Below are 12109 nucleotides of genomic sequence, written 5' to 3'. Positions count from 1 at the left end.
AACAACGCCACTTAGAACTGTCCGCAGAAAACGTCTCATTATTTGAACTAATGAGGTCACCGGGGAATAGGGATTCGTTTAAATTATATGAATACTGTACTTTAATATTATTTATTAAGCCATCTGGCTTCTCATTGCCTTTAAAAAGTATAAGAAAATAAATAAGAAGAAGTATTGCATGTAATTGTAAATCAAGATATTATCTCTCTTTTGTCCCTGATGATGAGATGTGGAACTCAATGAAATTAATTTATTTCCCCCAAGTGTGTGTCGTATCCACAATCATCGCGGTTGTAGTCAAACCTCGCAGCGCGACCCACATAATAAAAATTGGTTTGAAAAATTGGCATTTTGAAAAACCGCAAATATTAATTTGTCAGTTCTATAAATACTATGAAAAATTTTTTTTTTTATTAATAACAAATTCCAACGGATTCATAGATAATATAAAAAATAAATTCAATACTTAAAACTAATGAAGTCACTCGGGACTGTAGTAATTAAAAAAAATTGAAAGTGAAATTAATATCTGCAAGTATATATAGATGAGGTACGGTCTTAGTGAGCAACAGTAATCAACGAGCGGGAACCGCTCAAGAAATATGATTTACCTACTATTAAGCCGCTTACATCTTAGAATGGATGTGTCATTAAAATTAATTTATATAGAAAATGATATTTCTGTTTTTATTATTATAATTTGATACGTTGAGACTTTCAAGATAGATAATATATGTAAAATTATATTTATTTTTATCTAAACGCTGTGTCCTGCATATAGCATATTTGGCAGAAAGAGTGTCAAGACACTGTTCTACACTTTTTACCCGATTCGGAAACGTTACTTCTTAAAAAATAACTCATTGTCCCGGGAAAAGAAACGCAACGAAGACATTGGACTTGAAAATTGGACTTTGAAAGAGAATTTCTCGAAATTCCTAAAGGAACCGAAAAATGACGGGATTTTCCATTTTATATACTAAAGTCGATGCAAACAAAGTTGCGGCCGACGACTAGTTCTATTATGTATTTAAACAATAACATGTGGTCAAATGAAAAACAAACTCCTTGGAATTCAATAATATGAAGCAAACTCACGACGCTTACACGCCGCTGTAATTTCCCAAAGGTATCCACTTGATTTCCAATTTCGCCACACTTTATATTATACGTACGCTGTATTAATATTACAAAATACATATTGTTTCGTTGTTTGTAGCCTTTTTTTGTGTTATTAAATTATATGTTATATATACTAGCCGAAAAAGAGAAATTTGAAAGTGTCTGTATGTTTGTCTGTGACGTAATCACGGCCAAACCGCTAATCCGATTGTGATAACATTTTATATAGTGATACTTGAAGGTTTTGGGGTGAACATAGGCAATTTTTTTATTGTTTTTTTTTTCAGGAATTGAAAAGGTAATCAACACTTACATGGTTTGCGCCGACTCAATCTGAGACACAAAAACAATATTCTACAAAAAATATAGCATCCATTAAAAATCATAAGGTTGAGCCACCGTAACCATTTTTATCTATGTATTTAATTTAAATTTACCTAGTGTTAAGACTCTACTTTGCCCATGCACCGCCCAATCATAGAGACATTGTGTATATTGAGAGGCGTGACTCAGCGTGGCCTTTCTCTTCTTATCAGAAAAATAAGAAAACAAAGAAGAGTAAATAAAAATAATTTAATGTTCCGAGTGGGAATCGAATACACAATCATCATGTTTTACAGTTAGACGCGGTGCCACGACGGCCTCTACAAACAAAAGTCAAAATATTTTACTATAACACAAACTCATTATAACAATATGTGTTTCAGTACAAAATCCCCAAGAAAGAGGAGATAGCGGAGCAACAGCAGCAAGAGCCCGATAACCCCCTGATGAGGAAGAAGAAGACCCCCGAGGAGCTTGCAGCTGAAGCGGAGCTTGAAGACCAGGATGAGTTCACTAGTAAGTGCCATGTTATTTTCTTAAAAAAATATTTGGATGATTTTTATAACTTTAGTTCATATAATTATTATTACAATATAATTATAAGAACTTCAAATAAAACAATAATTTTTTCTCAAAATTTGACCAACCTTCTGATTTAATTTGATTGCTTACCGATTGTCAATTCATTTTACACACACTACCACTAGGTATTTTCAGTTAAAATTTTACATTAAGTAAAAATTAATCCACAACCAATGCCAACCAACCATATATTAATAATTATGATGTGCCAACACTGGCAATACCAATAATAATTTAAAACAAAAATAATAAATTTAAGCTTAACTTTTTTAAAATAGCCTTTAACCTAAAACATTACATTTCAGAATTGAAAAACACGATCGAGACGCAAGTGAACGAACTGAAGACGCAGATCGAGAGTAAATGCGTGATGCAGTGAGCTGCCGCTGTAGCTGTAAAGACACGCCATTGTTACCCCCATACAGACAAAGCCATACAAGTTAACCATTTCGTTCAAAATCATTCGCTCACACATTTTTGTAGGAACAAATTCTAAATTTCATTCATTTGAATGTAGTTGGCTAGAGGCGTTGGTGCTTGATAATGAGCAATAATATTTTTATACACATACGGAGCGGAAAGCCGGTCACAACGTTAGGTCAAAAAGTCATCGTCGCACGGTGCTGGGCGGCCGCCGGCGGTCTCCGGGCCGTCGACGCGCGTGCCGTCACACTTGAGGCACTCTCTTAACTTCTTGCAGTTACCCACACACTTGTATTCATTTGTTTCATCCAAATTCCACTCAGCTTGAACAGCTTGATGTGTTTATGCTTGCGCTATCACTTTTGAGATTCAATCTTTTGCCTCTACATCTTTCGCTTGCGTGCCTATGCGTTCTGAAGAATGAAGCGTCTTTTGTTTAGGTGTACGATATAATTACATTACCTTAATCGACCTAGCCTTAACGTCCACATCGAATATAGGAACAATATTGTTAATACGGTCGCGATCGTCGTTTCGTTCGTACATGTCTAATATAAGATGTTTGATTAGATGTAAAGTAGAATAACCTCGTTGTGTTACCGTTGAGAGTTCAATCGTTGAATCAAGTTAGCGTATTCGTAGTTGACGCGATTCTAATGTTTTATCGATGTTTTATGCTTAGGATTAAAGTGAGTTTGAGCAATCCTTCGAGCGATTAACGTTACGGTGTCGACTTTTGTATCCGCAGAGGCAGTAATAGGCAGAGAAAGTGGTGTTGTGTGGAGAGGTCGGGGTAGATAACTTTACAACGGCAGTGGTAGCGGATTCGCCAAACGTTTAGGGCTAATGGTTCGGATGTTTGCCTCAACGTATTAAGCTGCAAATGCAAAAGATTTGTTATCGTCAAAAGCTGTGATATATAAATAAAATAAACTAACGCTGTGCGCCCGATGCGGCCCGTCCGCTCGCGCTACATACTCACTTAGCTTCTTGATCTCTTTAAATCTTTCACTGACTTCAATTTCATCTATAAGATCGACTCGACTTCAATGAGATTTACGATCGTCCACACTTTCTTCGTAGTTTACTATACGATACATCCGTGGTGTCAGCACATTATATGTGTTAATTCTGATTTTTTTTCATTATACCTATATCCTAAATCTGTATGGTATCAGTTATCATTATCCTAGGTGAGGTTCCAGATTCGTCTTAACCGACATGTCTAACTTCATTGCATTGCAATCTACATACAAATGTAAATACGACAGACCTATTTAATACATTCAGATCTATTAAAGAAACTGCTCTATTTTCTGATGTTTAAGATTCAAAATATTTTCCTGCACTACTATTCATAAATATTTTCATAGCTTCTATAGAATTATCTTCAGCACTAGTCGCCAGTCTAAAGTCTAAAGATGGGTACCTTCTAGCGAGGCATGAAACCCGTCCTTCTCAACTTCACGTAATATTAAAATATAACATAATTTCACAGTGTACGTGTGTCTAGGATAGTTATCATGTATTACGGTAATAGTTCTATATATGTGCATGGCAATTCTAGCTAAACTGTTGTTCGTAGTCGATACAATAATAGTGTTAAGACATTGGACCTGTATGTATCTATGGATATAATTTTAACATGACCAAAATGTTTCTCTCCTTATACACCTGTAATATTGTAGCGTTTCGTCTCCACTGTAGATACACTTTATTTTATTTTGCTCTCAAATAACACAGTATTCAAGTGAAATAAAATAAATAGTATTGATATCCCTAGATTCTATCTCTCTCTTTCTATCTATCGTAGATCTTACTATAATCTTCGTTGTTGACTCTCACGTAGTAATAGTATTTTAGAAAAGTTATTTTGGTACGTAGCGAGGTTTAGATGTAACTTAAACTTTTGTGTAAAATAAACTCGCTAATTGTCACTAATTTAAAAATAAAACGATATTCAGATTGTGTAATGTATAATGCATGTTCGCGAGGCTCTTGTGTGTGCGGTGTCGTTTCTCTCTTTCATTCTATTTACTTTGTTTCAACGATCTCTTTAGGCGCTTCGAAGCTCTTATTTATAATGTAAGCTTTCGGTGTTCGATGTGTAGTTACAATTTCCATTGTAATTATAAATAAAATAATTATAAGTACTGAAATGTTGCTTAAGTGCGAATTATTGAAGGAATTTGGGTGATATCAAATCAATCGCGTCACTTCGTTGAACCATTTGGTAAGGCTTGTGAATATTTTGATGTTTGCTGCATCGATGTTAATATTTATTGTTTTAGTATTGTATTAATATATATTTACATCATATATTAAAACCTTATCTGCTAGACTTAAAAATTAACTAGAAATCACATTGCAATTTGTTTCCACGTTTCTATTTCATTTATAATAAATTGTAATGAATTTACAAAGAGGTTTATACAAGGTAGATATGTAGTCTAGTGATAATTGTAAATTGTTTAAATAAACAGATGAAAGCACTATCCAACACGGCAGTAGAATAATTTTAAGCTCCTAAGTGACTGACCAATTTCTGGGGTTTCTTCTTAATCAGTTGATGAATTGATCTTATGACATTCGCACTCAGGGTATTGTATTATACTATTATTGTAATTCATTCAGTTAGATTATTTAGATGTTACAATGACTTTTTGGCCTGCGATGGCATACAAAATTCTGTCACTCTTCTCTCTCCCAGTTTCTTTACCTTGCCAAGTAACGACTGAAACATCATTTTTAGGATGTTAATGGTTATTGTTATGACGCAATGGTAGCTTTTTTACCAAAAACTTTGAAAATTGTATGGAAGTGCGTGAGATGTACAACTTTTATAGTTACATGTTTTGATGTGTGCGTTCTTGTTGAGTGTATGAGTGTGGGAGATTGGTATTATATTTGGCATTATACAGATTTTAAAAAATAAGTATTCATTGTTTTTTTAATTTATATATTGAAATTAAAATATATTAAATAATATTTAAAACGTTTTGATTGTTATACTATTGCGTCATAGCAATTGGAGCTGATATCGCTTAGTTTGAATAAATTAAACGCATTTTATACATATTGTTGAATTTAAATATATTTTCAATGTAGATTATTACGCACTAGCACATAGGACACGATACGTTTACTATTTTGAAAATTTGGTAAATTTTGATAAATTTTGGTAAAAAGAAAAATTAAATGAATGATAAATACTAAAACTAAAATCGATAATTAAACTAACATTAAGACGAACAAATATTGAAAGTTATCAAATTTTTATAAGTAGTAATAACTTTAATAGACCTGATCCAAATGTTCGATAACTAAGTACAAATATATCTGAAATATGGTATAATAAATTTAAATAGCAAAATTTTAAAGAAACGAAGATTAATATCTTAAAGATATTACGATTGTTATACGAACATACAGATCAGAATCGCAGGATAACACCATACAATGACAATTAGGGACAACGACACACAACACCACAAGAGCTTCACACAGTATTTTAAATTAGTGGTATGACTTTTTTATAAATTCAGATTAGTATATAAATATTATTTCATTTAAATAACAAAGAACTGACGTAAGTGCCACCAGTTGTTGCGCTTTGAATTCTACTTGCTACATATTTTTTTTAAACAAAATCTTTTCTATATTAAACTTGAAAATCTAGTTTTCATTTGTTTCAAATTACGACGCACTGTCGAGGAAAATCGAAAGCGAATCGTATGTTTAATATCTTATTATAAATAAAATCGATTCCTCGATTGTGTTCGTCTGTTTGATAGTATAGTGATATGTCACAACACATTTAGTGCGTTAGCTTTTAATATTAGTGACATCTAGTGTTAAAATTGCAAGTTTACCGAAATTTAAATGTAAAGTGTGAACCTTTGCGGTTCATGTTGTATTGTTATTAAAAAGAAAGTTTAAAGTTATCCGATAACATTTAAATTAGAATTACGAGAGAATGAAAGTTTATTGTTGATAATGTTTTTAGGTATTTAATCGGATTGAGCTTTCGTGGACTTGTTAATGTTCGTTCCGTTCGCATCGGCTGTACCTAACTAACGTCTGTCTTTTGAGTTTCCGTCTCTCACTCTGTAGAAAGTAGGCTTTCTCGCTAATAATTATTTATGTCTTGTTGCAAAGCATTGTTAAATTGATTTATGGGTCCTTATTAGTTATGTATAAAAGTTTAGAGGTGACCATTTTCATATTGACTTTACCGTGGGTGTGAAAGTGGTTTATCTACCATGTTGTTAAATAATAAATAAACTACATTGTACCACCAATTGTTTTGTTTTATTTATACTCTTTATGTTTTACCTTTTTAATAGTATACCTTTGTATAAATAAAAAGCCATTAAGTGCGAGTCGGACTCGCCTACTTAGGCTTCCATAGTAATATTTCAAGACGGTATATCAACGGCACACTGCAAAACCATATGTATTCACTTTTTACAAAATGAACTTCAAATGTAAGTTTGTTTTGATTTTCTTCTGTAGCTCGGTTTTGATTACGTGGCGAATTTCTGCGACCTGAATATTTGGTATTAATTTCAGCTTGATACCTCTACGCGATCTCGAGATAGATGATCTTGACAGATGGACAACAAAGTGACCCTATAAGGGTTTCGTTTTTATTTTTTGAGGTAAGGTAATCCAAAAACATAGTCCGTTTAAAATACAAGATTGACGATATAGACATATTTATGATATAGTAAATTAAAAATAACTTTTAGTTAAATAAAACTATGAAAAGTTTGTAAATATTTTTATTAAAAATATGCTTTACAATTAGTCCTTAAAGACAATTTTAACAATTAGCACTAAAGAATTTTTATATACAAATTATATACACTAATGTTTGACAACTATTCTTCTTATTAAACCTTTTAACATTAAACATTTTTTCAATTAACTGTAAACTCTTGTACTATTCCAGTATGGTAATAGCTGTCCAAAATTTATTGACATTTTTGTTTAAGTCAGATAATAAAGACAGAATATCCTGTAGAGTGGACTTAAGGAGACCAGAATGAGACTTCTCTGTTATGTCAATAATAGCGCTGTCCTCTGACAACTTTGTTTTTAAAACTATTCCCTCACCATATTCTGTATCTTCATAATCTTCATCTTTCTCTTGTATTTCTAAAGGCAATTCACTTATTTTCTTTAATTTTTGTAGAATTGTGCCAAATTTGGATGATTCCCTGCTATCTTCTGGTATTTTATTTTCCGAACTTTGTTCTTCGTATTTCTTAAATTTACTACCTGTGATGCTTCTGCGCTTTCTTGACGATGTATCGTGATGTTCATTTAGTTTTTCTTTTTTTATACTATTATTTTTACCCAGTGCTGTATCAGATTCGCCTTGTTTTGAATTCCTCTTACTTTTAAATCTAGAATTTCTTTTAGCTGTTCTAAGCCGTTTACTTTTACCATCTTTTAATGCTGATAGACCATTTTTAAAAGAAGATAGATGACTCTTAGATATTTCTGTCAGTTTATTAAATATATTACTTCCGATTTCTTCATCATTTTGCGATCTTAAGTCATGTCTCCTAGAATATTTGTTTCGGATATTTTCAAATGCATCTCGTTTGGCACGATTTAAGTTTGTGCTTTCTGAATTTAATCTAAATATTCTATGAATATTTCTTAAATAATAGTTAATGTTGTCAACCCTTTCCTTTAGTGCTACGCCGTTAAATACATCATCATAACTGCCTAATAATTCTTTAGATAATTCCAAATTTTTATTGTTTACGTCGTCAATAATAGCATCAACAGAACGCTTAGTTTTAATAAAGTTTTCATTTTTTCTTTGCTTACTTTTTTTTAGGTTTTGTATCTTACCACTACTAGATTCATAACATGCTTCAACTTGTGTATTAGCAAGAACCCAAAAACCAAAAGATTTTGGTGGGAGATTGAGGAGTAGTGTTTTGTATGGACGAACTCTTTTCACAACAGGGCGAATATCACCTTCGTGATACATAGCTCGGTTGTTCACTACTATATTGCTGGAAAAAGTATCAAAAATATTTTTATGTTTTTATGCTATTTTAGTTGATTTATACTATTGATTGATGTATATTTGGTTAAACTTACCCACTATGATCATGGCTCAAAATGAACTGCATGATATCTCCACCTTCTTCTTTCTTATTTAATTTAATGGAGAACCGCGCTGGTTCTTCATCCATATTCACGCCATACAATGTTATAGCTCCAGATACAGGCTTATGTCGTAGAGAAGTACAATGTGCAAATATAATTGATTGAGAGGAATCAATATCAACACTTAGAACTTTGTCGCCAACTAAATTTTTAAATAGAAGTGCCATGTAGAAACTCTAGAAAAGAGGAATTAAATTATTTTAACTTTTAATAACAATATTTTAATTGAATCAAGTTTGATTTGCTAAAATTATTATAATTTTTAGAATGAATTTTTAGAAAATCCGCCGTAATCAGTTTTTAGAAAATCTTTTATCATAAAAATTTTGGCTGCAATATGAAAACATATAATTAAATTGATTCTATTATCTAATCTGTTCAAGTAAATAACAAAATAATATTTACCAAGGTCGGTTCATACAACTCATTTTCTATTAATTCTCTATAGTGTACTGAAAATCCATTTCTGGCTGAATATCCCAGACTCGTGATCCAATCAGCAGCTCTGTCTAGCTCAGTATGCATCTGAGTGTTTTCAGTGAGCCAGAGCGGTGTGTCGCTACGACTGAGTAGAGTTAATAGCTTTAACCTATCTTTCTCTGACATACGTTCTAACTCTTGAGACGAAGAATTACTGCAAAAAGTTAGGATATCTCTATAATGACCATAATTTACTCCATGATAATTGAAAAGAATAAATAAATAAATCAATAATATTTGAAATTGAAGACAAGTTTTACCTGCCCAAAAGACTAAAATAAATTTTACTTCTACAACCTCATAAACCTGTAGCTAGTAACATCTACTCACCCATTTAATAATATGGCATCCATCATGTCATTAGACAAAGTAACGTAATCTTTAAAGTCACTCTTTGAGTCTTTGTGTAAGCACTGTGTGATGTCGCCCCCTACCACTTGCCAGTCGCCTTCCTTCCCGGGTGGAAAGGTTTCGATGATGACACGAAGAGTTTCTAAATCATTCAAGTACTCTTCTATGGATTGGTTTGAGCATTCTGCATAAAAAATGTAAAATAAAAATATATAATCCTTAAACCGGCTTAGCCTACTAAAATCGTATAGATTTACTTAGGCTTATAGCGCAAGCAATACAGTGAATATTATAAGATTACTATGAAAACTGAATTAGGGGAAGAAAATAAAAGAAAAATCTTACCATATCCAAGTTGCCAAAATATTTCTCCGATGTTTGTTTTATCGGCAACTGTCAAAATCTTTAATGCGGTATTAGGATCCCACATGCTGGAACTGGTCTTCTCATCATTATTAAGCGCGAAGACGAGATCAAAGCCAGTTTTTTTCGCCCAATGTACAAATTTTTCCCATTGACCGTGTGTGACCGCGAGTTGTAGGCTTTTTTCACGAGAATCTATATTAAAAGTAATTTAATAGCAGGTTGCTGTTTATTATTTTATGTAGAAAATAAAGAGAACTTAGATATTACATAAAGAGTAACATTTAAGCTCACAGCTATGACGTTCGTTTAGAAAGCTCACGATAGAATATTTTATTTTAGCTTTACGCTGTATCCCGTACACAGCAGGATAGGCAGAAGGAACCTAGTACTAAGACACTCTGTTTCTCATTTTTCCGCCAAAAGCTGGAGGCATTGCCTTTTCGTCATTTGAATGGTGGAACTCCACGCCGCGCTTTTGCCTCCACACCAAAAGAATTGAAAATATTAAATATTTCATTTCCTCGTGTGGGAATCGAACACACAACTTGTCACGTTTACAACCGCACGATTGCACCCCTGATAGAACAAAACAAAAAACGGAAATCTTAAAATTCTAATATAATTATAGTATTTCTTACCATCATCTCTAAATATTTTTGATAAAGTCAACTTCTTAGGTTCATCAGTATCCAAGATGGATATGGTGGAATTCTCAAAGGTCATGTAAGAAGTGGACGGTCCAGCAATGCGGATGAACGCGGGAGTGAGAGAAGACGCCATGCAGATACATTCTTTGCTGTTAAAATAAACATTAATCAAGGAAATGGCCATTTTTCCGCTGAATATATGATTTTTTTAATATACTAGCGACCTACCCGCGGCTTCGCCCGCAAAGGCTACGTACAATATAGCTTATATGTTATTCTGATGAATAAGCCATATTACTGTAAACACGACTTTTTAATTCATAAGGGTCTGACTGTAAACACGACGATTGTGGTTTCGGTTCCCACTCGGGAAAGTTTTTTTTTGATTTTCCTTGATCTGGTAACAAAAGAAAACGTAGCGTTGAGCTCCGCTACTCAACAAACAAAAGCTTGAAAATTAGGCAATCCGTCAGGAATGGAGTATCTTAATATTGGGCTTCCTCCGCCTACCCTGCTATATGCGGGATAGGTTCAGCGTGAAACAAAAAAAAAATAACTACTTTATAAATAACTTATGTACTTACCTGTTATACTTTTCGCTTGAAGAGAACAAATATTTTGGATCAATAGTGAAGCTTAGAAATTTGCTATCTACCAAATTAACGTGTTGTTCCGTACCGACCTTGACACTATACGTGTCCGCATCGACGGAAAGACAGACAAAGTTTATATGAAATATATAATAATATATAAAATATTTGAACCAGCGATCCATGGCCGCTAAAACTAAAACTAAGTGTGATGTTGATTGTGTGTGCGGTTTTAGGTCATATGTAGGTTGATTTTTGTTTATGTTGCAGGTAAAGTATAGTATTTTGTACAGTTCTAAAATATTCCACAATTATTTTTTTTTTTTTTTTATTTAACTTCTCGCGGTATCCGGCTTATAGCGAGATAAATAGAGAGGAACTAGTGTTAAGGCACTCCTTTTTCTACGCACCGCGGAATTTTGAGGACATTGCGTGTTGACTAGCAGAACTCAACGTTACGTTATATTGTTATTACAGTGAAAAAAATTAAAAAATCTATCTTCCAAGTGGTAATCAGACCGACAACCGTCGCGCATACATTCGTATGCGGTGCTACGATGGCGTCGGTAAAAATGTTATAAATACATTCATACATAAATGTCATTTGTTTGTTTAAAAATAGGGTCTTTTTATGTTGTGTAGTTTTTAAGTATTTTATAAATATATACTTGCATAAAAGAGTGAATAATTTTTTTTTATTGAAAAAGGAATATTATCTATCGTGATCAAAAACTTCAAAAATCTAAATTATATGTTATTTAGATGCATCTTTTTATAGGATCATACATACATGTATGATAATTATCCGTAATTTAATTAATAAGCAAGCATATTCTATCGAAAAAAATAGCATACATTTTTTACATTAATAATACAATATTAGCTTATAAATTTTCACTTAGTGACTGTAACTTAAAGTACCTACTGCTGACTTGCTTAAAACAACTTCCTACTATAAAGTTTGCTTGATATAATAATTATTTTATGTATTACGCATATTATGTCACGTACGAAGTTAAATATTTTTTAACA

General features: G+C 32.5%; 2 protein-coding genes across 4 annotated transcripts in view; one reads left to right on the top strand and one right to left on the bottom strand.

Moving 5' to 3' along the window:
• The window catches only part of cpx (synaptic transmission protein complexin), a 174334-nt gene extending 167582 nt beyond the window's left edge, over positions 1-6752 (top strand). For all 3 annotated transcript variants that reach the window (XM_085203145.1, XM_085203146.1, XM_085203147.1), the window contains 2 exons: positions 1830-1962; positions 2334-6752. In XM_085203145.1, the coding sequence (XP_085059271.1) occupies positions 1830-1962; positions 2334-2407 (207 nt within the window). In that variant the 3' untranslated portion in view covers positions 2408-6752. The remainder of the gene's footprint in view (positions 1-1829; positions 1963-2333) is intronic.
• Positions 5842-11309, bottom strand: LOC146528508 (hyaluronoglucuronidase). The gene is made up of 7 exons (XM_085203143.1): positions 11072-11309; positions 10479-10636; positions 9820-10032; positions 9454-9658; positions 9049-9277; positions 8575-8819; positions 5842-8486 (listed from the first exon to the last, which is right to left on the bottom strand). The coding sequence occupies exons 1-7, from the start codon at positions 11260-11262 to the stop codon at positions 7397-7399; spliced, it is 2331 nt and encodes a 776-aa protein (XP_085059269.1). The 5' UTR covers positions 11263-11309; the 3' UTR covers positions 5842-7396.
• Between the last annotated feature and the right edge of the window lie 800 nt (positions 11310-12109).

Source organism: Heliconius melpomene, chromosome 19 (genome assembly GCF_056956725.1).
Source record: "Heliconius melpomene rosina isolate 202511_hmr_F chromosome 19, ASM5695672v1, whole genome shotgun sequence".
Classification (NCBI taxonomy): Eukaryota; Metazoa; Arthropoda; class Insecta; order Lepidoptera; family Nymphalidae; genus Heliconius; species Heliconius melpomene.
Note: the sequence above shows the minus strand (reverse complement) of the source record. Positions and strands in the feature narration are given on the sequence as shown.